At 37.6% G+C, this 26,496-nt stretch overlaps 1 protein-coding gene across 13 annotated transcripts in view; it reads left to right on the top strand.

Moving 5' to 3' along the window:
* PRRC2C (proline rich coiled-coil 2C) overlaps window positions 1-26,496 on the top strand; it is a 99,703-nt gene that overhangs the window by 6,193 nt on the left and 67,014 nt on the right. For 10 of the 13 annotated variants that reach the window (XM_082436895.1, XM_082436896.1, XM_082436901.1 and 7 more), the window contains exons 2-3: window positions 23,978-24,143; window positions 25,676-25,853. In XM_082436895.1, the coding sequence (XP_082293021.1) occupies window positions 24,032-24,143; window positions 25,676-25,853 (290 nt within the window). In that variant the 5' untranslated portion in view covers window positions 23,978-24,031. The remainder of the gene's footprint in view (window positions 1-23,977; window positions 24,144-25,675; window positions 25,854-26,496) is intronic. The other 3 variants (XM_082436900.1, XM_082436897.1, XM_082436892.1) reach the window with 1 other exon arrangement.

Raw genomic sequence — 26,496 nt, 5'->3', positions numbered from 1 at the left:
TGGAAATTGTGCCTCCACTTCTCTTCTCCCTCCCAAGACATCAGCCCTCTCACCAAGATGAGTGCCTGTATCTTCCCAGAGGGTGTGTTTTTCTGTTTGCACAAAGGCCCTGTGGAGGCCAGTGCTCTGAAAGGCTCCTTAAGGAGACATATTAAGGATATGTTTAGAACAACATCAAAAACATTTGGGAGACTGGAGAAATGGTCACTAGGAACAGAAAGGTTAGAACTTATTATGAAAATAGGTTAAGTAGTTGCCCAACAGCAAGTACAGAATTCCAGTTTATCCAGTGTATTTTTAAAGATGGGCATTGTAACTTTTTTTTTTTTAATCCTGTGCTCTTTTTTTTTTTTTTTTGATTTATTTATTTTTGACTGTGTTGGGTCTTCGTTTCTGTGCGAGGGCTTTCTCTAGTTGTGGCAAGCGGGGGCCACTCTTCATCACAGTGCGCGGGCCTCTCACTATCGCGGCTTCTCTTGTTGCGGAGCACAGGCTCCAGACGCGCAGGCTCAGTAGCCGTGGCTCACGGGTCTAGTTGCTCCGCGGCATGTGGGATCTTCCCAGACCAGGGCTCGAACCCGTGTCCCCTGCGTTGGCAGGCAGATTCTCAACCGCTGCGCCACCAGGGAAGCCCCGCATTGTAACTTATTGTTTCTAGTAATTTGGAAACAAATAATGTTTATTAAAATATCATATGTAGATTATAAACTTTCCAAGAGGAAAGAGAATATATGAGTAAAACTATACTTAACATTTTAATCTTTAAAAAAACCACTTTACACTTTTTCAGTTGCAATTACAATTTACATTTTTGGCAATATGACTATTGTTGCTTGGCCTGTATATGTATATATTTTTAACGTTATTTATTTTGATGTTTGAGCTTTTTTTTTTTTTTGGCTGTGTTGGGTCTTCGTTGCTGTGCACGGGCTTTCTCTAGTTGTGGCGAGCGGGAGCTACTCTTCATTGCGGTGCACGGGCTTCTCATTGCAGTGGCTTCTCTTGTTGTGGAGCACAGGCTCTAGGCGCGTGGGCTTCAGTAGTTGTGGCACGAGGGCTCAGTAGCTGTGGCTCATGGGCTCTAGAGCGCAGGCTCAGTAGTTGTGGCACACGGGCTTAGTTGCTCCGCAGAATGTGGGATCTCCCCGAACCAGGGATCAAACCCGTGTCCCCTGCATTGGCAGGTGGATTCTTAACCACTGTGCCACCAGGGAAGTCCCTTGGCCTGTATTTTTAAGTAACTTTTTAATGTTAGGTTTAAACTTTGTAGATCTTAATTGAACATAATATGAAGAATTACTTCTGAAATGGGACAGATAGAGGAATTTTATTTTAAAAGCAGGGAAAGGATGTTATTGAAATAAGCCTTTTGACAAAGATGTGGAAGGTTAGTTATATTGCTGTATAAGTGTTAAAATTTCAATTAAGAAAAATTGGATTTTTTGATATGTGTAGTTACATGTAGCCCACACCACAGTTAGGATGCAGAATGTAGAAAGATGAAATATCTCCCCACTGTAGAATCAGAGTCTTCTGACATTTTGGAGACACAAAATATCTCTCCTGATGAAGAAAGAACTATTGAGTAAGGATTCAAAAGTCAAGAATAGCTTATATGTGCTGATTGCTTGATTTCCTTACCTGACCAAAAAATAAATAAATAAATTTCTTTGGTTGTATAGTTATATTTATGACAAATTTGAAAACATGGGGAAAAATGAAAGCAGAAAGTAGCAGAAAGAGATGGGTAGGTTAACATGTCTCAGGACAGATCGTTTTAATGGTAGAGGAATAGAGCCAGTGCTTGGTGGGGAGGGATGCTAACCAATTCTCTACACTTAAAAATTTAAACTTACAATTCCAACCCTTAAAGGCAGCACTTTAGTTATATGAAAGGTTTAGAATAATTCATGATGTTGGATGAGCATCTTGAACAGAATGCTTCTCTTTTTCTTCCATAAAATCCAACATACTTGCCTTTTAAAAATAAAGTTGACTAAAATTATTTATGCATTAGTTTTTATTTACTATGTATAAGTTTTGAAAATGTTATTACCGTTTATTAAGCTCATTATTAAGTACCAGACACCATCTAAGAGCTTTATACACACTTAAATCTCACAACAGACTAGAAGATATAGCCAACAGATGAGAAAATAAAAATTCAGGATTATATTTAATGACTGTGGAAATGCTTATGCCATAATATGTGTATGCCACAATTATGCTATAAAAACACCTAGCTACTAAATGTTAGAGCTGGGGTTTAAACTGAATCTGTTGTAAGAGAAGTAATTGTGTAATACGAACAGTTTTAAAATACTACAAGTTGTCCAAAAGAGTGCTCTGGCAGACAACTTATAGAGTAAGTGATAGACACACAGCTTTACTTTGCTGGGATAGTAATTTATAATACAGAAGATTTGATAGCTACATTTCTTTTCTGATAAGGCTTTCTTGGCCCCAGAAACTTAATTCACATATTTCAGTTTCTAAGAACGGTCTGAGCCCTTCTACCATTTTGATTAAAACTGCAACAGATTTATTTGTATTACACTTTGTTTTTAAAAATGACAATTTTTAATGCTTTTGCTGTAGTGCTGTTTGTAGTAGAGGCAGTCAACATGGTGATATTCTTAACTTTACTGTTATAATAGCAGATGATCTTAAAAATATTGGATGTCACTCTAACTTTATTTTTTAATTTATTTTTTATTGAAGTGTGGTTGATTTATAATGTTGTATTAGTTTCAGGTGTATAGCAAAGTGACTCAGTTATACACACATATATATATATTCTTCTTCACATTTTTTTCCATTATGGGTTATTACAAGATGGTGAATATAGTTCCCTGTGCTATACAGTAGATCCTTGTTGTTTCTCTTTTATATATAGTAGTGTGTATCTGTTAATCCCCAAACTCCCAGTTTATCCCCCCACCCTTTCCTCATTGGTAACCATGTTTGTTTTCTATGTCTGTGAGTCTATTTCTGTTTTGTAAATCAGTTCATTTGTATCAGTTTTTTGAAGATTCCACATGTAAGTGATATCATATATTTGTCTTTCTCTGTCTGATTTACTTCACTTAGTGTGGTAATCTCTAGGTCCATCCATGTTGCTGCAAATAGTGTTATGTCACTCTGACTTTAGAATTACTAAGTGATTATAACAATTAACAATGGAAGTGACCTTAGAAGTTGACCAGTTCAACCTCTCACTCAAAGCAGAAGTTACCTTTTAAAATATTTTTGATAAAGGCTTATCTTGCTGTTGCTTGAACATATCTGGTGCCCAGGAAGACACTGTAGTCAACCTTTAACAGTCACATTTTAATATCTTATAAATTTCCAAATATTTGAACACCATGATAGCATTCAAACCTCTTCACTTTCTCTTGGCTTCCATCATCTGCACGAGGATTTGGCTTTCTTTTCAGAGCTCTTTTTTCCCCACAAAGAAACAGTTATGTATCTCTTCACGAGAGTTACTGTTTCTCTAAAAAACAAAACAAACTCTGGGGATGAGACAGCAGGAGAGATAGGGAGAGATGTCTGAGCTTATTTCCTAGAAGCATCCTTCTCTCACATACCTCATGGCATTGTGGCATTTTGTGCCTCACCAAAATTACTTATCACTTCATTTCATAGCTCTTTGGGTTGCTTGGCTAATGGTGAAAGTAGAGAATGAGTTTAAGATATAACTTGTTCCCACCTATGGGTAAGCTGAACAGTTATGAAGTTTTTCTTTTGTATCCAATTTAGTTTGTTTTTAATGTTTGTCTTAATGAAGACCAGAATTGAGCGTAATGCTCTAAACAATGTGATAAACACAGGATTCAGTAGAATTGTCACAATTCCAGATTTGTGCATTAGATTTCTATCAAAGTAGCAATTTTTGTAAAGCAGTGCTGTCACACTACTAGCTGTCACTAACTGTCCTGTTTTATATGAACAGGCTGGGTCTGTATTCTGTATTTATGAAATTCAGTTCTTGAGCTGTGACTAACCACTTATTCTTAAATCCAATTTAATTCTATCCAGCATTCCAAGAAAGTCATTAAATCTTAAGAAAGTCATTAAGTGCATTGTTACTCTTTCAGATGTTTGTGTCATATGTGATGTCTACTTTCCAGGTCTTTATTCAAGTTTTTGACAAGAGGCTTTGAAAAGGACAGGGTCCAATATATTAGTTTTTCTGGTCATATTACTTCATATTGACTTACTTGAATATAAAATAATTTTCAGCCTCAAATATTCTATGATCCTCATTTGTATTTAAGGAGTGTATAAAGACTAGTACCTTGATTAATGTGTTTAAAGTCAAACTGGGGGGGAGGGGGAGTTAATCAAAAGTAAACTTTTTAGAAAGGTAATATTTTACATTATAACTCAACTATACTCCAATAAAAATTAATTTAAAAAAAATTTTTTTTTTAAAGTGAGTGCTGATTGACCTGGAACTCAGAGGAGTGTGGTGAATGTCTTGACTTTTTTATTTTAAATGGAAAATTTAGTTAAAATTTGAGTGATAAAATGCTGTTTTCTGAAGTTAATACATCAATCCCCTCTATCTTTGTTAGCTCCAGCTACCATAAGAAAATACCATAGGGGGGCTTCCGTGGTGGCGCAGTGGTTGAGAATCTGCCTGCCAACGCAGGGGACACGGGTTCGAGCCCTGGTCTGGGAAGATCCCACATGCCGTGGAGCAACTAGGCCTGTGAGCCACAAGTACTGAGCCTGCGCATCTGGAGCCTGTGCTCCGCAACAAGAGAGGCCACGATAATGAGAGGCCCGTGCACCGCGATGAAGAGTGACCCCCGCTTGCCGCAACTAGAGAAAGCCCTCGCACAGAAAAGAAGACCCAACATAGCAATCAATCAATCAATCAATAAATCTTTAAAAAAAAAAAAAAAAAAAAGAAAATACCATAGGCGAGGTGGCTTAAAAAACAGAAACTTATTTTTCACAGTTCTGAAGGCTGGAAGTCCAAGATCAGGGTGCCAGTGTAGTCGGGTTTGGCTGAATGCCTTCTAGCTGAGTCCTCGCACGGCTGAGAGAGAGCTCTGATGTCTCTTCCTCTTATGGGAGAACTAATCCCATTATGAGCCCCTACGCTCATCACCTCACTTAACCCTAATTACCTCCCAAAGGTCCCAGCTCCAAATACTTTCTATTACATTGGTAGTTAGGGCTTCAACATATGAATTTTGGGGGGACACAGTTCAGTTCATAGTAACCCCCCTTTTATAGTCTATAGTGCATTGATTTTTATGCTTTTTACATTGTTATACTTCAAAATAATGTTTCTACAACAGTTGGAATACATTCATTAATTGAGCTATTACTATGTTTTGTTGCTTTAATTTTTTTATCCTTGATATTCAACTCTGTATTGTAACGGAGTAAGTTTTTTTTTTAATTAATTTATTTTTTGGCTGTGTTGGGTCTTCACTGCTGCTCACGGGCTTTCTCTAGTTGCAGCAAGCAGGGGCTACTCTTCACTGCAGTGCACGGGCTTCTCATTGCGGTGGCTTCTCTTCTTGTGGAGCACGGGCTCTAGGTGCGCGGGCTTCAGAAGTTGTGGCACGTGGGCTCAGTAGTTGTGGCTCGTGGGCTGTAGAGCACAGGCTCAGTAGTTGTGGCACACGGGCTTAGTTGCTCCGCGGCATGTGGGATCTTCCCGGACCAGGGCTCGAACCCGTGTCCCCTGCATTGGCAGGAGGATTCTTAACCACTGCACCACCAGGGAAGTCCCCAGAGTAAGTTTTGATAAGAAAAACTTGAATCTTTTAAAATCTCTTAACCTCAAATGACATGTTATTTATTATTATGTATTTTAAAGGTTTGATGCTTGTCTCTTCTATAATGAAAATTGAGTTCTGATTTTCATATGGTGAGGTTATCTTGGTTACTGGCTTTGACAGTAATCTTGGCTCCATCACTTCCTAGCCTTATGAGTTTTACTTCTCTAAGGTTGTTTCTTCACTGGTAAGTTTTGGTGACTTGGGCTTTGAGCTTTTCTTATTTCCAGTCTGATATTTTTACATTCTAAATCTCTAGAGCTCAGATTTTAAAATTTGGCTTCAAGAAACATTACAAAATTAGAATGTATAGAACTTGGATCCCTCTTTATGTTAGAAATGGGAGAAATAAATATCAAAGATTATTCAGGGTTTTAAACTAGAGGTTAGGGAAAATGGTTATGGTGAAATTGGGAAGAACATGTTTGGGGAAGCAGATAAGCTTTTAGACTTTTTTGGGGGTTGGATAATCGTAATCTCAAAGAAATGTAAAAACAATACAGAGAATTTCCATATTCGTTCATCCATATTCCCTGATTGTTAATAGTTTACTGTATTTGTTTTACCATTCTCTGTGTGTACATGTACCTATGCACACACTCACGCATATTATATGTTCTTGACCTTTAATGTCTTGGTCTAAACCCTGTCATTACCTGAAACGTTACATTCAAATCACAAGCTCCTATGCCTCCACTTTTCTCGTTCAGTACATTTTCTCCTGCTGTTTTTATTAAATGAACAGAGCAATCCATAGTAAGCTTGACTCAGCAAGCATTCAGTAATCACTACTGTTAAGAGCTTTTATTCAGTCTTTTCGACATTTCCACTTCCTTCTCCTCTCCTCCTTATTTTTTTCCAGCTTGTCTTACTTCACTCTGATTTAGACTTCCATGAAATGTTAATCTAACCGTTCTCCTGGCAGTATCCTCATCTCCCTTGCTTTTCTTTACACCTGCCTGGCACAACTCTAATTTCTTATTTGATCCAGCTGCTTTGTGCCTCCCACCACTCCCTACTCCTAGACATGCTGCTGGACATTGTTATCAGTCTTCAAACTGCACAGGCTTGGGAATACTGTATATCCCTGGTTTCCAGCTTCTACTAAGGTTTCACTGCTGCCTGTCAATGCCTCATTTTACTAGTTGGGTGTCTTTTCTCCCAGTTCTTTGCAAATCTTTTCCAGCCTTCTCACATCTCCACTCAGTTGATGAGATCAGCATGTCTCTTTTTCATTTGTTCCTAGTAGTGATTAGTAGGCACTGGGTAAATATTTTTTTTGCGTGGATGGCGGAATTAAACGTTTTTAGTGTGTAGTTCTGTCAAGAAACTTAAGTGAAGATGTTTTGTTCTATACGCAATTAAAAATGAATGTCTAAAGATTGTAGCTTGAAGGAAGGATTTGGTTGGGAATTATCCTTACTGAAGCAGTGAACAGTAAATGAGATGGCTAAAGCGGTAAGCACATAGAGAAGAGAGAGCTGACAAAAGCAGTTAACATTTGTGTAGAGGGATAGGAAAAAAAAAATGAGGCAGATGTCAGTCACAGAAACCAATGAAAATGGTTTACACGGAAGCTCTTTATTTTTATATTTGTATGTGATACTTGACTATTGCTAGTATATATTCTTCCTTTATTTGTTCAATAAAACATTTGTTGAGTGTGTCCAGCATGCTCATCTGGAAATGGTTGCAGTTTCTTTTTAATGTTAACAATTTGAGTGGGACATTGTGGTGTGTTTCCCAGAGGAACTAAACAATCATCATAAGAATAAGGAGGAAATAGGTAAACAGAGGCTGGATACATAGAAGCCCATGGAGGCCAGAAAGATTATGATTCTGTTATTTAATTGAATTTTGCAAATTGGTGATTTACAAAAGTATGAGGTTCCTCCCCCCCCCAAATATACTAGATTTTAAATATCACTTAATATTTTTGGTATCAAATACTTTTAATCCTTTTGTAATCGTAGGTGAGTCACCTTAGAATCTTACAATTTTTGGCACTGCTGGAATTTTAGAGGTGGTACCTAATCTCTCGATGTGGAAATCCCTTACAGATTTTTTTTCCCATAAATTTTCAGCCTACAATACCTATCCTTTCATGAAAACCATCTTTTTGTTACCACTGTTTCATTATTCTTTCATTTCAAAAAGTTGATGTTTATATTATGGTAAACTGCTGCCTTCCAAATTTCCCTTAGACCTTTTGGAAACAGTCTGTTGGCTTTAAAAGCACAGGCTTCCTTTTTTTTTTTTTTTAATTATTATTTATTTATTTTTGGCTGTGTTGGGTCTTCGTTTCTGTGGGAGGGCTTTCTCTAGTTGCAGCAAGCGGGGGCCACTCTTCATCGCGGTGCGCGGGCCTCTCACTGTCGCGGCCTCTGTTGTTGCGGAGCACAGGCTCCAGACGCGCAGGCTCAGTAGTTGTGGCTCACGGGCCCAGTTACTCCGTGGCATGTGGGATCTTCCCAGACCAGGGCTCGAACCTGCGTCCCCTGCATTGGCAAGCAGACACTCAACCACTGCGCCACCAGGGAAGCCCACAGGCTTCCTTTTTTTTTTCTTTTTTTTCTTCCTTTCTTCCATCTTAACTTTTTTTTTTTTTTGGTCAAAAAAGGTAATATGTATTTATTGTTCAAAATTGGGAAAATGTAGGTGCATGTTTTGCTACATCTAATTTCAGTGAAAAAAATACTAGTTTCTTACCAGCGTTGCTCAGTTATAGAACCTTGAATTTAGAGAGATGTTTACTTTCTCTTTCCTTAAACAGAGAAAGGGGGTGTGTTATTCAGAAAGTTTTGTTTTTGCAGACTGACCCTCAGCCCTTAATGATTTAGATTTTTTAGGTACATAGTAGACAGGGTAGTAATATAAAAAATAGAAGTTTTTTTTTTTTTTTGGCCACGCCGCACAGGTTGAAGGTTCTCAGTTCCCTGACCAGGAATTGAACCTGGGCCATGGCAGTGAAAGCCCAGAATCCTAACCACTAGGCCACCAGGGAACTCCCTAAAAGATATTCTTAATAGCATACAAATAATAAAAAGCTTTCCAAATTAAAAGGGATAAAGTAGAGGATATAGTTCCTTTGGTCTCTTATAGCTGTGCCATATGTTTTTTTGAAATCAGAAGCTGACTAGTTTGAAGAGAAATGCTCCTATTGAGCTTACAGTTTCAAGGGTTTTTTGAATTACTAATTTGTGTAAATTGTACCATTTTGTTACTTAAGATGTGGGTCTGCTGAATGCAGCCATGCATTTACTCAGCAATTGAGATTTTTTTTGGATTATTTTTCCCTCCATTGGCTCTTCATGACATTTAGAACAAACTCAGGGGCCATACTCCTTATCCTAGCCTAAGAGGTTCTGCAATATTTGACTTCTGCCTACTCTGACTTCCTCTACTGCCTTGTTTCCAAGATCAAAATTGGTTTGTTTTTCTGTGGTTCCCAACCATGGCTATACTTTAGAGACACTTGGGGAAGTTTTTAAAGAATGCTATTGCCAGACCCAGCCCCAGAAATTGGTTTCACTGGTCTGGCAATGGGGCCTGGACATATAGTGTCTTTTAAAATCTTCCTGAATAAGTCTGTGCAGCTTGAGTTGAGAACCACTGATTGATTTTCTTAACTCATGTCCCCTTTTCATAGAGGTCTTCCAGACCTACAACATCCTATCTAAAGTCTCCTTCCTCTCTTTGCTGTCCCTTTACCCAGTTGAGTTTTTTCATTTCCATATTTTCATTTACTTGTTTATTTTTAAAACTTCCATGAAAGCAGGGACATCATCTGTCTTTTCATGATATATCCTAACATCTAAAACAACATTTGGCAGTTTATTAGTTCTCAACACATTTGTTGTATAAATGTTGAATGAATATTGTCACTGCAGCAATAGGGAGGTACTTTCAGAAGGCTTGTTGTTTCTGTGTAACCTGTAGAGGATTGCTTTGCTAAATTGTATTTCAGAGACTATACTAATTACTCCAGCAGGCTTTAAGAGAACATAGGTTTCATTATTTAAGGTTTTAGTATCCAAGGGCAAGAGCACACAAGAGAGAAGAAGATAGGTTGTCCCTTGGAAACAATGTTATAGATGTGGGTTAGGTTCTCCATGCCAGTGCCCAAAAGGAAGAGGCATTTTTCATTACTACACTTGCAAGCACCTTTTATGATATAAGGAGGAATAATGACAGTGGTGTTATGCTCAATGAATGTTCACTAAAAGTAGGTTTGTGCATGTATTTGGAGATGACTTTTTTCTGATTTTTATTTGTAATATAAACTACAGATCAGGCAGATCAGAAGTCAAGTGAACTCACCAACTATTATTTACCTTTAGTCTTTGATATTCTTTTTTTAAAAATATTTTTAGTCCTTTTTTTTTAATTTATTCACTTATTTTTGGCTGCATTGGGTCTTCATTGCTGCGCGCAGGCTTTCTCTAGTTGTGGTGAGCCGGGGGGCTACTCTTCGTTGTGGTGCGCGTGCTTCTCATCGTGGTGGCTTCTCTTGTTGCGGAGCACGGGCTCTAGGCGCGCAGGCTTCAGTAGTTGTGGTTCGCAGGCTGTAGAGCGCAGGCTCAGTAGTTGTGACACATGGGCTTAGTTGCTCTGCGGCATGTGGGATCTTCCCAGACCAGGGATCGAACCCGTGTCCCCTGCATTGGCAGGCGGGTTCTTAACCACTGTGCCACCAGGGAAGTTTTTAAATTCTTTTCTTTTTACTTAACCATAAACCGTGCATTTTTGCACTTTTTCTGGTCTTGAAACTGAGTTTTTAAAATTTCAAGTCATTGCTTTTTAAACCATTTGTTCTTTATTATTTTCTGTTACAAAATCAAAGTGCACTTATTGTTTAGATTTAGATATTGCAGTACGTATAACAAAGTCAAAGTCCCTTATGATCAGCAGTGTCTACTGCTGATAATTTGTGGTATGATTTTGTAAATTTTTCATACTCGTCATGTGTATTGTATTTTTCTTACTTAGCATATATGATTTTTAAAAATCAATCAGTACTATTTTACTTTATATCTTGAATATCTTTCTATACAAATCTCTGTGTGTCTTTATCTTAAACTAAACATGGCTAAAACAGAACTATTGATTTCCCCTCTTCCCCTATTTTCCCTAAATCTGGTCTTCCCCACCTCACTTAAGGTCCAGTTTTTCAAGTTCATGACCCAGATTGTCCTTGATTCCTCTTTCCTAGCCTTCTATATCTAGTCTCCATTTTTCAACCACGGCCCCATCATCTTGTGTCTATGCTGTGGCAATCTATGATATCTCCACATTCCACCCTTGGCCCCCTGCAATCCATTCTCCACATTGTAGCCAGAATTTTATATATATATACACATGTATATCTATATATATCTATATATATATTTTTTTTTTTGCTGCTCTGAGAGGCTTGTGGGATCTGTTCCCCAGCCAGGGATTGAACCCCGGCCAAGGCAGTGAAAGCACCGAATCCTAACCTCTAGACCACCAGGGAACTCCCAGAATGCTATTTTTAAAACAAAGACAAGCCTTTGCTGAGAATTCAGTGGTTTCCCATTGTTTCAAAGGTAAAATTTTTAATCCTAATAGGCCCACCTCATCCAACCTTCTTTCTCTCCTTCAACTGTCCCTTTCTTACTAGCTTCTGCTTCCCCAGCTTTTATATTTTTGAACATGGTTAGCATATCAGGGCCCAAGGTCCTTTGCATTTGGTTTTTCTTCAGCCTTGAAGCTGCCTGCTTCCCCTTTAGATCCAAGTCAGAAACTCGCTCCTCAGAGAGGCCTTTAGTGATCAACTTATCTAAAGTAGTTCCACCCTTTCTAAAGTAGTTTCCAGCCTTTCATGTTGTCCTGTTTGGTTTTATTTATGGCATTTGTCACCATCTGAAATGATTTTATTTACCTATTATTTAAATCACCAAACTAGAAAGTAAGACCCGTGAGAGCAGATTCTTATCCCTTCTATCTCCAGTCCACAGAATAGCATACGTAGTAGGTGTTCAGTAAATGTTTCAAAATATGAATCACTTAATGACTGACATAGATTATAAATAAATTTGATCACATACCATATTGTAGTGCATATCCTTATGTGTATGTGTATTTTGCACACATTAGTATTTTTTTAGGATAGATTCTTAGACTTTGTTTTAAGCTATGCTGCTGGTTTCTAAACCATTCTTAGCTCTCTACCCAGGCCTTACAAAACAGACCACAGGCTGGATTTGGCCATAGGCCTTAGTTTGCCAAAGCCTGCCTTTAGTTCATTGTAAATAGCATGTAAATTGTCTCTGTTTAATGTCAGAATTCCCTTGTGAAATCACCTGGGCCAGACACTTTGGGGGTGGGCAACTTTTGGACAACTTTTTTTTCCATCGTTTTTACCTGTTTATTTTGAGCCAAATCTGGTAATTTCTGTTTTCCTAGAAAACCCTTGTTTCAAAGCCTTCTCTTCATGTGTGTATTTTATATCATCTTTCTCATTCTTAGTGTTAACTTAAAATTAGAGTGATTCAGCTAATTTATATATTTTTTTTCCAAAAGAGCCAGCTCTTGAATTGATCAGTAGTTATTATTCTGTTTTTTATTTTAATTTGATTTTTCTTTTCTGCTTTTTTTGGGTAACTTTTAAAACATATTGTTTTGTCTGGTAATGAAAGTCCTTAAGAGCATTCCTTTGAATTATATGATTCTATGTTTTATGGTTTGAAAGAGGTGTGTTTTTCACTTTCAGTTGATTTTCTTCTACATTTCTAGTTTTGTCTATTAACTTTGGAGCCACAGGAATCTTAAACTACTTTCTTATCAATCCCAGGAACAAAAACCGTTTGTTGATTACTTGTTTATTATGTTCTGACATTTTTTTTTTCTGCTCCGGTATGAGCTGTATTATTACATTGTTCTTCATTATTCCTTATCAGAGCTACTGATTTCTCCAATTTCATATCTTTCCAGCCTGTCTCCCTCCCTGCCATCCCTGCCCTCTTCCCTTGTACAAATTAAAAACACTACTGTAGGGACTTCCCTGGTGGGGCAGTGGTTAAGAATCCGCCTGCCATTGCCAGGGACACGGGTTCAATCCCTGGTCCAAGAAGATCCCACATGCCATGGAGCAACTAAGCCCGTGCGCCACAACTGCTGAGCCTGCGAGCCACAACTACTGAGCCTGCATGCCACAACTACTGAAGCCCGCATGCCTAGAGCCCATGTTCCGCAGCAAGAGAAGCCACCGGAATGAGAAGCTCACGCACTGCAGCAAAGAGTAGCCCCCACTCGCCGCAACTAAAGAAAGCCCGCACACAGCAACGAAAACCAAATGCAGCCAAAAAACACAAAACAAAACAAAAAAACTACTGTATATCTCCTATATTAATATTCTACTTTACTTCTGACATTTCTGGTCACCACGTGGAGAGCGGGGTTCCCCACACCAAGCAGATAGATTCTCCAGCCACTATCTGGGTGTCCTGAAATTTAACTCAATTCTGATCTAACTACCCAGAGATAGCATCATATCCCAGAGATTAATAAGGGCTCAGTCCCACAAGACTGTCCCCCCGAATACTTCAGATGCCAGGTGAAAGTCCAGATTGTTACGATTGTTAACCGTGCTGCTGGCTAACTGGCTGGCTGCTGTAAATCAGGTTTGATTAATTTGCTAGAGCAGTTCACAGAGCTCAGGAAAACAATTTACTACTAGATTACTGCTTTATTACAAAGATATTAAAGTATAGGAGTGAATGAAAAGATATACAGGGCAAGGTCCAGAAGAGTCCCAAGCACATGAGTTTTTGTCCCTGTGTAGTTTAGGGAGCTCCATCCTCCAGGAAGTGCTCCCAACCTTAATGGAAGCATGAATAATTAAATCTTTGGCCAATGGTGATTAATTCAACCTCCAGCTCCTCTTCCTTCCCTGGAGGAGAGGAGGATGGTGTTGAAAGTTCCAGCCCTCTAATCACTTAGTTGATTTCCCTGTCAACCAGCCCCCACCCCTAGAGGCCTTCCTGGAGTCACTACATTAACTTATCCTCAGGTGTGGTTGTAAGGGGCTTGTTATGAATAACAAAAGATACCTTTATCTCCTATTATTTAGGAAATTCCAAGGGTTTTAGCCCTGTCAGGAGTGGGGATGAAGACCAAGCATAATTTTCTTATAAATCACAATATCATACCTTGCAGTCTACACTCCACTTACAATAAATTTGTGTAAATATCTGTAATAACTTCATTTCTAATCCCTCTTGTTTGCTTGGAATCTAGAGGTCCTTGATCTTTTTAAAAATATTTTTTATTGACATATAATAAACTGCACATACTTAAAGTATACTATTTGATGCTTTGCATCTACACATCATGAAACTCTTACCACAGTCAAGATAATGAACATATCAACAAAAATTTCCTTCTGTTCCTCCCAGTTCCTATCCATAGGCAATCACTGATCTGCTTCCTGTACCATAGATAAATTTGCATTTTGTAGTGTCGACTGAAAAAAAAGCACAACCTAAAAGTTGAGAATTACGTTTTATTTCGCGGACAAAACTGAAGACTTAAGCCTGGAAGTTAGCCTTTCAGATAGCTCTTAGGGACTAGTCCAAAGAGGTAAGGGAGGAGCCAGGATATATAGAAGTTTTGCAACAAAACCCAGGTAGTTGGAACATCAAAAACGGTTACGGTTCATTAAAGAAAACCAGACGTCTCAAGTTAATGAATTTTGCTCTTTTCTAGTATGGGAAGATGCAAGGGTCTGGGCTTATTGAAATCATTCCTTTGATATGCACCTTAACTATCTAGGGCCAGTATCCTCCTTTTCTCCATCCTGGATCCCCTCAGGGTGCACAGTGGCTGCTGTAGCTACTGGCTTGTTGGCCGGTGGCAACATCCTCTGTTTACTGATACGGGAGGCAACATTTTTCATCCACAGTTGAATTCAGTATATAGTGTGTATGTTGGGAGTCCAGCTTCTTTCCTTCACCATAATGACTTTGAGATTTATCCATGTTGTTACATTTATCAGTAGTTCGTTCTTTTTTATTGCTTGGGTATTCATTCCATTTATGTATATACCACAATATGTTTATCCAGTAACCTGTTCGTGAACAGTTGGGTTGTTTCCAGTGCTTGCCTATTACAAATAAAACTATGAACCAGAGTACAAGTCTGAGTCTTCATATGGACACATGTTTTCATTTTCTTGTATAAACATTGGTAATGGAATTGGGATTGTACGGTTTGGGGATTTTTTTCCTTTTTAAGAAGCTGCCAAACTGTTTTCCCAAGTGGTTATACCATTTTACATTCCCATGAGCAGGCTATGAGAGTTCCAGTTCTTCCACATCCTTATCGACACTTAGTATAATTATTCCGTAGTTTTAGCCAATACAGTAGAAGTATGGAGGTATCTTACTGTGGTCTAAATTTGCATTTCCCAAATGCTAATGGTACTGAAATGCTAAATATCTTTACACGTGTTTATTTGCCACTTGTGTATCTCTGGTGAAGTGTCACATCCTGTGCCCTTTAAAAATAATTGGGTCATGTGTTTTATTACTGAGTTCTGAGAATTTTGTACATATTCTGGATAAAAGTGTTTCGTCAGATATGTGATCTGCAGATGTTTTTTCCCAGACAGTAGCTTGTGTTTTCACTCTCAACCATGAGAACTTTCAAAAGGCAAAAGTCTAGTTTAGAAATTTCATCTTTTATGGATTGTGGGCCCCGCCACCCCCCACCCCCCCACCACCACACGCGGCTTGCGGGATCTTAGTTCCCCAACCAGGGACTGAACCCATGCCTTTGGCAGTGAAAGCTCTTAGTCCTAACCACTGGACTGCCAGGGAATTCCCTATGAATTGTTTTTAGTGTACTATCTAAGAAGTCTTTATATATAACCCAGGGTCACAAAGATTTTCTCCTATGTTTTCTCTAGAAGTTTTTACAGTTTCAGGTTTTACCTTTTGTCTGTGGTCCTTTTTTTAAAATTTGAGATATTATTAACATATGATGTCATATAAGTTTAAGGTGTATTTTTGTGCATTTATATATTGCAGTGTGATTACCACTGTAGCATTAGCTTAAACCTCCACACATCACGTGCATAATTATCATTTAAGATCTTAGCTCAAAAAATCTACAAACAATAAATGCTGGAGAGGGTGTGGAGAAAAGGGAACCCTCTTGCACTGTTGGGGGGAATGTAAATTGATACAGCCACTATGCAGAACAGTATGGAGGTTCCTTAAAAAGCTAAAAAGAGAACTACCGTACGACCCAGCAATCCCACTACTGGGCATATACTCTGTGAAAACCATAATTCAAAAAGAGTCATGTACCACAATGTTCATTGAAGCTCCATTTACAATAGCCAGGTCATGGAAGCAACCTAAATGTCCATCGACAGATGAATGGATAAAGAAGATGTGGCACATATATACAATGGAATATTACTCAGCCATAAAAAGAAACGAAATTGAGTTATTTGTAGTGAGGTGGATGGACCTAGAGACTGACATACAGAGTGAAGTAAGTCAGAAAGAGAAAAACAAATACCATATGCTAACATATATATGGAATCTAAAAAAAAAAGGTTCTGAAGAGCTTAGAGGCAGGATAGGAATAAAGACGCAGACCTAGAGAATGGACTTGAGGACATGGGAAGGGGGAAGGGTAAGCTAGGACGAAGTGAGAGAGTGGCGTGGACTTATATATACTACCAAATATAAAATAGATGGCTAGTGGGAAGCAGCCGCATAGCACAGGGAGATCAGCTCGGGGCTTTGTGACCACCTAGAGGGGTGGTATAGGGAGGGTGGGCGGGAGATGCAAGAGGGAGGAGATACGGGGATATATGTTTATGTATAGCTGATTCACTTTATTATAAAGCAGAAACTGACACACCATTGTAAAGCAATTATACTCCAATAAAGATGTTTACAAAAAGATCTTAGCAGCTTCGAAATACGTATACCGTGTTGTTGACCATAATCATAATACTGTACATTAGCTCTCCAGAACTTAACCCATCTTCTAACTGCAAGTTTGGACCCTTTGCTATGGTCCATTTTGCATTGAGTTTTGTATATTTTTGTATTCATTCATTCAGCTAGCTAGCTGCACTGGGTCTTAGTTGCGACATGTGGGATCTTCGTTGTGGCACGTGGGATCTAGTTCCCTGAACAGGGATCGAACCCTGGGCCCCCTGCGTTGGGAGTGCAGAATCTCATCCACTGGACCACCAGGGAAGTCCCAAGTTTTGTATATCTTTCTATATTCTGTTCTGTTGATCTGTTTTACACTGTTATTACAGTGTCTTCATTGCTGCTTTATAAGTCTTGAAATCAGGTGATGTTGGCCCTCCAACATTATTTTTCTTTTTAAAATTCTTTTGCTTATTGTAGAAAAATTCCCTCTGAGGTTTTGTTTGGGATTGCTTTGAATCTGCAGATAAACTTGGCAAGAATTGACATCTTATTATTGGGTCTTTTGACTCACAGACATGGCCTATCTCCATTTATCTAGGTCTTCTTTAATGTTTTGTAGTTTTCAGTATACAAATATTGCACAATTTTTGTCAGATATATCCCTAAGTATTTCCTAGTTTTAATTGCTGTTATAAGTTGTACTTTAATTTCTGATTGTTCGTTGCTACTATGCACTGATATAATTGATTTTTGTATATTGATCTTGTATACAACCTTGTTTAACTCTCTTCTTAGTTCCAGTAGCTTTTTTTAAACTTAGTCAGATTTTCTACGTATATGATCATGTCAGCAAATAGTTTTATTTCATCCTTCCCCATCTGACTTCCTTTTTTTTCCCCCCCTTGTCTTGCTGCACTGGCTTAGAAATTTTAGGACAGTGTTGAACAGAAGTGGTGAGAGTTGATAGCCTTTCTTTGTTCTTTAGAACATGGGTTAAGCATTCAGTCTTTTACCATTAAGTATGATGTTGCTATAGGTTTTTGTTTTTTATTAATAGACTTTATTTTTTTTTAAATAGGTTGTAATAGATGCCCTTTATCAGGCTGAGTCTTAGTTTCCTGAGAAGATTTTATCAGGAATGGGTGTTGTGTTTTGTCAGATACTTTTTCTGCATATATTGAGATAATTGTGTGTTTGTTTTAGTTTACTATATGGTGAAATGCCTCTATTGAGTTTTGAAGGTTAAACCACCTCTGCATTCCTGGGATAAAGATATTTAAATAATAAAAAAGTGTTTTTCACACATTTCTTACTTAGTTCCATTTCTGGTGCTGTTCATTCTTTTCTGTAGATCCAGCCTTCTGTCTGGTAACTTTTTTTTTCTTTTTTTTCTCCTGTTTGAAGGACTTAACATTTCTTAGAGTGTAGATCTGCTAATGATGAATTATGTCATCTTTCTTAAGTCTGAGAAACTCTTGTTGGTCATTTTTGAAAGTATTTTTGCTGGATATAGAATTCTAGGTTATCAATTTTTTCTTTCAATACTTTAAGCATGTGGCTGCAACATTTTCTCACTTGGCATGGTTTCCAACAAGGATTCTGCTCTAACGTTTTTGTTTTTTTTTTTAATAAACCTCTTAGTTCCTCTTAGTTTAAACCAGGGATTGAACCCGCACCCTTGGCAGTGAAAACACAGAGTCCTAACCACTGGCTGCCAGGGAATTCCCTCTGCTCTAACTCTTATGTTTGTTTCTCTTATTGCTTTTCAGATTTTCTCTTTATCATTAGTTTTGAACAATTTTATTATGATGTGGTTTGGTATGGTTTAGTTCATATTTGTTATGCTTGGACTTCGTTGAGTCTTTCGCATCTGTATTTATAGTTTTCATCAGATTTTGTAAGATTCTGGCCATTATTTTTCCTTTCACCCCACCTCCTTGGGCGACTCCAGTTACACAGATTAGGCTGCCTAACTCTGTCTCAGGCCTTATCTTTCATGTCTCTATATTTAATCTTTTTACTTGTTGAACATATAGAATGCAGTTATATAAAATAATATTTTTGTCCACTAATTCTGATACCTGGGTCAGCTAGATTGGTTTCAGTTGATTGATTCTTCTCTTCAATATGGTTCATATTTTCCTGCTTCTTTGCCTGCATAGTTTTTAATTGAATTGTTCAATGTGGATTTTGCCTTCTTGGGTGCTGGATATTTTTCCATTTTTTAAAATAAACATTCTTTAGATTTGCTTGGGACTCAGTTACCAGAAACAGTGTGATTTAAAGTCTAGCATGTGAGAATTGGTGCTATTCCCAGTCCCTCCTGAGCAACAGGCACCGTTCTCTCTGATTATTTCAGATGGTTCTTTCCTGGCTTTGGGTGGTTTCCTCACACACGTACATATTGATACTCTGCTGAATACACAAGGGGGAACAGATCCTCTGCAGATCTGTAGCATTTTCTCTTTGTATACCTCTCTTCTTTCCAGTATTATATCCTAGCTACCTTGGTCATCCTGAATGCCCAGGTTCATTTCTTCAACTTAGGGAGTCTCCCAGCCTCCCTTGGACTCTCTTCTGAGTTCCCTTCTCAGTGCTGTGACCTGGGAGCTCTCCAGGCAGTAAGCTCAGGAAACCATAGGGCTCACTTCATTTCTTTCCTCTCTGTTAGGGATCACATCAATTCAGTATCTTAAGTTCTTGTTTTATTTATATATAAGTAAAATTACACACACCTACCTGCACTGGACAGTATATATAAACACATTACATATGCATGTGTACAGCAAAGTGATTCAGGTTATATATATATATAAATTCTTTTTCCTACTCTTTTCCATTATGGTTTATTAGTTCCCTGTGCTATACAGTAGGACCTTGTTGTTTATCTATTTTATATATAGTAGTTTGTATCTGCTCATCCCAAACTCCTAATTTATCCCTCTCCACCCCTCTTACCCTTTTGGTAAAACCACAAGTTTGTCCTCTATGTTTGAGTCTGTTTCTGTTTTGTAAATAAGTTCATTTTTATCATATTTTAGATTCTACATATAAGTGATATCATATGGTATATGTCTTTCTCTTTCTGACTTCACTTAGTATGATAATCTCCAGGTCCATCCATGTAGCTGCAAATGGCATTATTTCATTCTTTTTATGGCTGAGTAGTATTCCATTGTGATACATGCCACATCTTTATCCATTCATCTGTCGATGGACATTTAGGTTGCTTCTATGTCTTGGCTATTGTAAATAGTGCTGCTATGAACATAGGGGTGGGGTGCATGTATCTTTTCAAATTAGAGATTTCTCTGCATATATGCCCAGGGGTGGGATTGCTGAAAGTGCCCACATATAACTGGCAAACCATTAGAGTGCAATTGGCTTTTCTGCTTTATCCAGTCTTATTGTTTATGGCTATAAATTCTTTGTCTTTAGAAATGCATAATCTTTTATAGAAATAGGTACATTGTGATAGTTTGTTCTTATCTTTGAATTATCTTTTGAATGCATTTGTACTGGCTTCAATCATGTGTATTTATGATTTACTTTTGGAGGGAAGTAGTAAGTATTATAAAGCCTTCTTGGGTTTTATACTGGAGAGGCTCATAGGATATGAAAGAATAAATTTATTCTCTATTCTAATGGCCTGAGAAGCTGACTCTCTGGCCATCTTTCTTACCTCAGAATATACCCAGTATGTACTTTATCTGTTTGGTGAAAGAGCATGTACTGAAGGGCATACCATATAGGCAGTAGTTTATTAATAGTGGAAGGAGAAACTTTGTACAGAATTTTGAACCTTAAAAAGAACTATTCAAACTTGTATTTTATTATATATTTGCAGGAATTTTCTTATTCTTTTTTTTTTTGTATTTGGAAATTCCTTATAATTTAAAGGAAATTTTTTAGTTTATTTAACTCTTAAGTAGGAAAATTAAGGTTCATTTTGTGATTATTTCCAGGCTCTAATGTTTTGTGGTAGCTGAGTTGAATTAGATATTCTGTCACCCTATGGTTAAATTGTGTTATGTTACTTTGTTTTCCTTATGTAAGCCAATGGACAAGGTGAACTGCCCTATCTTGTTCATTTTGTTTACTTATAAAATTGAACATTTTAATACATTTGCTCAGTGGTATTTCTCTATAGTGAATTGTTTGTTCATATAGCATTAACGTTTGGGTTTCTGCAAGTTTTTTTCTTCAATTTGTTGACATCTTACATAACATTTGCATTTTGTCAAATGTTGAGATATTTTCACTGTTGACTCTCAACTTAATATTTTTAACTACAGTATTCCTCTCATGCTTTGTGAATATTTGGTAGGTTTGCTTCTGAAATGTTTAATGTGAAGTACATGGCTGTGTTCTAGGTAAAGTTGAAACTTTATTCAAAACAAAGGAGAAATGTAAACAGGCAGTAGAATTCTGTAAGAACACCGAGTTCTGGGCTGGAGATATAAATTTGGCATTATCGGTTGGTAGTTGAAGCCTTAGAATTGGATGAGATTTCCTACAGAGATGGATTTAGAAGGAGAAAGAAGGTGAGGATAGGATGGGTAGCACAGAAGGAAGGATTGGCCTTAAATGGAATGGGAGGAAAGATACACTTCCTTTATTGCAGTGGTTCTGAAGACTGCTTACATATTAGAATTGACTGAGGAGCATTTTCAAAGTAAGGATTCATGATCAGATCCCACCTCACATCCCTAGAAACTTTTTTTTTTTTAGTAAATTTATTTATTTTTGGCTGCATTGGGTCTTCCTTGCTGTGCACAGGCTTTCTCTAGTTGCAGTGAGCAGGGGCTACTCTTCGATGTGGTGCACGGGCTTCTCATTGCGGTGGCTTCTCTTTGTTGCAGAGTATGGGCTCTAGGCGCACAGGCTTCAGTAGCTGTGGCATGCGGGCTCTGTAGTTGTGGCTCACAGGCTCTAGAGCACAGGTTCAGTAGTTGTGGCGCACGGGCTTAGTTGCTCCACGGCATGTGGGATCTTCCCAGACTAGGGCTCAAACCTTTGTCGCCAGCATTGGCAGGCAGATTCTTAACTACCATGCCACCAGGGAAGTCGGAAACTGGTATGTTTTAAATCCCCAGGTGATTTTAATGTGTGGCAAGAATTAAGGACCGACCACTGCTTAGCATATATCTGTTTGTAGTAAGTCAGTGAGTCTTGAACTTTTGTATTTTTCAGAATCACTGGGAGGGCTTTCTAAGGCACAGTGGTGGGCCCCATCCTCAGTTTGATTCAGTAGGTATGGGTTGGAGCCTGAGAATTTGCATTTCTAACAAGTTTCTAGATGATGCTGAGAACCACTGTAACAGTAGGTGAAGGAAAGGAAACCCTTAGGAAAGATGGATGTAGATGCTGGTGGCCTTGTAGGTTTCCCCCTAGGAAGTTTAAGGAGTTTCTTTCTTAATGTTGTTGCTTTGTTTGTGATGTAGGCACGTGAGGGTCTCCACTAAGAGTGCTGCATGAGTAGTTGTAGGGTTAAGAGGGGTTTGAGGATTCTTAGGTGTTAAAATTGCCATCAAATGAGGGTGAAAGAACAAGTTGACTTTCTATTATACGTCAGTTACTTTTTTTCACCTGAAGGAAGATCTTGAGTTCTAATTTTGTCATCTAATGAATATGCACTGTCCTCTTTTGTCACCGGAGGTGAATATTCTTCCTGTATATCTTTGTCCATGTTATTGGTGAAAATATGTCAACAGGATAGATTCTTGGAGTATATAGATAGCTCTCTTCACACTGTCATCGTTAGGACCCTTGGGATAAAATTAATTATATACATTCTGCCACATATGATTGTAAGCCATCTTATATTCATTAATGTAGTTCTTTTGGTTGCAGGTGAGTCGTTTTCACAATTTATTTCAAGGAAAGATGGTCTATCATAAATGTGTACTTGGAGAAGCTAAGTGATTACAGTTACATGAGGAGGCGGAGGCATGGTGTAAATGGACTGACCCAGAAGTCCTGATTTCAAATCCAATCTTGTTTACCCATGAACATCAGTTTCCTTATCTGTAAAATCAGAATACTAACTGTATCATAAAGTTACTAGACTGAAATGAGATAACAGATGTGAAAATTATTGATAAATTTTATGGAACGCCATAAATATTGTGGCAGGTGATATGAATATAAAATCACGTCTCTGCATGTGATGCTTATTCTGCAATTGACAAATGTAAAACTAGTACATAAAATGATTTTTATGATGGTAGGGTCTACACAGGCATTCCTTAACTTTGAATGCTTTTTGCATTATGTACTATTCTGTGTTATCTTTAGCTCCCATGCTTTTAGTTGTTGATGGTTTATTGGTAGAATTCACCGCCTCCTGTCCTACTTCCACCCTGAAGACAAAATAAACAAAACAAACAAAAAATCCAACTCCTAAGGTTGATAATGTACACCTCATTAAATTGAAGGGAAATAGTATGAGAGCTAATTTGTGTCTTTTGCCCTGTTTATTAATAAACTAGTTTTTAATTGGGATACATTAGTTCCAAAGATGAACATTCTCTTTGTATATGAATGTTCATTAAAATACTATGTACTTCTAATAACTTCTCATATACACAGAGACTTGTTTTGACAAGTGTACACCATTTCTTGAACACTTACTCCATAGCCATGAAATAGAATATTGTTTTTATGTACCTTGGGTTTATAAAGACGTATTCTACTCTTTGCAGAATGCAGAGAAAATAGAATGTTCTTTCTATTCTAAACTGTTAAACTAATAGATCTTTGTTAGACACATACTGCCTGAAAACACAGGCATGCAGTTTATAGGGAAACTATGTTGTTCTTCTGTCACGTTTGGATTCCATATGTGTAAGCTGATCCTGCCAGTCATCTCAGTCCTATGAAGTTGAATGATATTTGTTTATTAAATAGAAAGACATTATCCATAGATTCACTGTATTTGAACTGTTCATCTCAGTATGGATTAAAACCCTTATTCTCTATAGTGTAGTTAAATGGTTACAAATCATAAAAAATATACTCACCAAGCACATGGAAGTTTATTTTGATTAATTTTGTCACATTTTGGTTGTTGGAATTTTACAGTATTAAACAGGCTCTTGAAATTATTGTTGATGTGAGTTATTGAAGATTGATTTAATTTCTCATGTTTTTATTTTTCAGAATTTCTGTGAACATTTGAATTTACTAACAGCTTTTAGTAAACTAATTCTAAAGTTTTCCTCCTTGTTTTTCTTTCTTATGTGCATCTTAAAGACTGGTTTTAAGGGGTGTGGCAGGACGTTCTGGACTCGATGAGTTTCCACTGAAATGTCGGAGAAGTCAGGCCAGAACACAAAAGCAAAGGATGGGAAAAAGTATGCGACACTCAGTTTATTTAATACTTACAAGGGTAAATCATTAGAAACTCAGAAAACCACAGGTGAGTAAAATCAAATGGCATTTCTATTTTTTATAGTTTTCATGGTTTTGTTTTATTACTATAAATGACACGCTAGAGCTATTGCTATTAGGATCTAGGGCAAACATATGTTAATGCAGGCCTGTTTACATTGGGCTTTTTATATACGTACACATCTTTGAAGGGATATGAATTTTTTAAAGTTGAAAATTTATAAATGTTTTAAAATATGTTTTTTTTTCCTGTTATCAGAAAATAAATAAAACTATGTGGTTCCAAAAGGGAGACTTGGTCAATGAGCTTAATAGGCATAAAGCTATGTATTAGTGGATTTATTCTACCACTTTTAGTTATGGACTAGAGAGAGTCCTGTGGTTCTTAGTTTTGTTTTTTAATACCTTGAACCCAGTGTTTACAGTGAAGAGTGAAAACTGGACCATGTACACATGATACTGTATGGTGCATTAACAGTGCTCATTATGTACATAAAGGTAGCATATGTCTTCTTTTCTAAAATTTATTTTCAAGTATAGTTGATTTACAGTGTTGTGTTAATTTCTGCTGTAGAGCAAAGTGATTCAGTTATACATATACATACAATCTTTTTTCATATTATTTTCCATTATGGTTTATCACAGGATATTGAATACAGTAGGACCTTGTTTTTTATCCATTATGTATTTAATAGTTTGCATCTGCTAACCCCAAACTCCCAGTTCACCCCCCCTCACTCCACCCCCCCACTCCCCTCCCCCTTGGCAACCACAAATCTGTCCTCTATGTCTGTGAGTCTGTTTCATATCATGTTTATTCGTTAACGTACGAAGTTTTGAGTTTAAAATGGATTCCCTGGAAAAATTAGAAAACAGCATTGTCAGTGTTTTCTTTTTCGTAGTTTATAGGGTTGGTTCAGTTGTTAGAATTTTTTTTTTTTAATGTATGTTCTATTTTATTTATTTTCTGTATACTCTTTATTTATTTATTTATTTATTTATTTATTTATTTATTTTTGGCTGCCTTGGGTCTTTGTTGCTGCACGCAGGCTTTCTCTAGTTGTGGCAAGCGGGGGCTACTCTTCATTGTGGTGCCCAGGCTTCTCATTGCGGTGGCTTCTCTTGTTGCAGAGCATGGGCTCTAGGTGCGCGGGCTTCAGTAGTTCTGGTGCGCGGGCTCAGTAGTTGTGGCTCACGGGCTTAGTTGCTCCGCGGCATGTGGGATCTTCCTGGACCAGGGCTTGAACCCGTGTCCCGTGCATCAGCAGGCGGATTCTTAACCACTACGCTACCAGGGAAGCCCGGAAGCGTGGAGTCTTAACCACTGGACTGCCAGGGAAGTCCCAGTTGTTAGAATTTTTAAAGCATCTGTTCAGTGGCTTGATAGTTAATTTTAGTATAATTTCTACATTGGGTATGTTGCAGGTGTGTGGCTTAGTTTTAATTTTTTCATTTTAAAATAGAAAATAATAATTCAAGATCCCATTAATTCCTGTTGTCTTTTTATTTTGTTTTAAGAATAAAATAGTTACTAAGAAAGTTGATGTTATTGATCTTTAGTTGCAGCTCGACATGGATTACAGAGTCTTGGAAAAGTTGGTATTTCACGGCGTATGCCTCCACCTGCTAACCTCCCAAGTCTCAAAGCGGAAAACAAAGGCAACGATCCTAATGTGAACATCGTACCTAAAGATGGCACAGGATGGGCATCAAAACAAGAGCAACACGAAGAAGAAAAGTGAGTCAAAGTCTATTAAAGAATGAAATCATTCCCCTTTCTTTGTGGGAACTTATGTTTGAGTTCCTTACGTTCTAGGTGTTGTGCTATGCCCTTTAAAGTGTTTTATATAGTCAACTTTTGTGTAATTTTTCCTATGCGTGGGTTTAGTGGCAGTATTTTTATGTGTCAGGGTAGAACAGTTGACAGAATTGCTAATCACAGTTTTCCTTGTATCATACACTGCCGGACTCCCTCCTATCCCATCCTCACCAAATCAGGCATTCTCTTTCTAAAATGATTTAAGAGTTGATTCTGTTAACTACTTTTCATGAAGCTAAGAGTTTCTGTCTGCCTGATTCATTGAAACTATACCTGATGCACATCATAGGTGCTCAAGTAATATTATTTGAATGAATAAAGAATTCACAAGAAAGCTGGCGTGGAATTAGTAATATCCTGCTTAATCATCATTCATTCAATAAATATTTAGCATTCTGTGTCACGGATTATTCAGGGCTCTTGGTTTATTAAATGACTAAGCTAAGTAGTGGTAGTTTTTAAAAATAAGACAAGAACGTGAGTACTTAATGCTTTTTGCCTATATCTGTTACTAAATTTCTTTATTCTGGTTTGGGGAGCTTTATATAATAAATACAACTGC

Source organism: Balaenoptera physalus (genome assembly GCF_965194825.1).
Source record: "Balaenoptera physalus genome assembly, chromosome: 1".
Taxonomy (NCBI): Eukaryota; Metazoa; Chordata; class Mammalia; order Artiodactyla; family Balaenopteridae; genus Balaenoptera; species Balaenoptera physalus.
The sequence above is the reverse complement of the archived record's forward strand: the minus strand, read 5'-3'. Positions and strand labels throughout refer to the sequence as shown.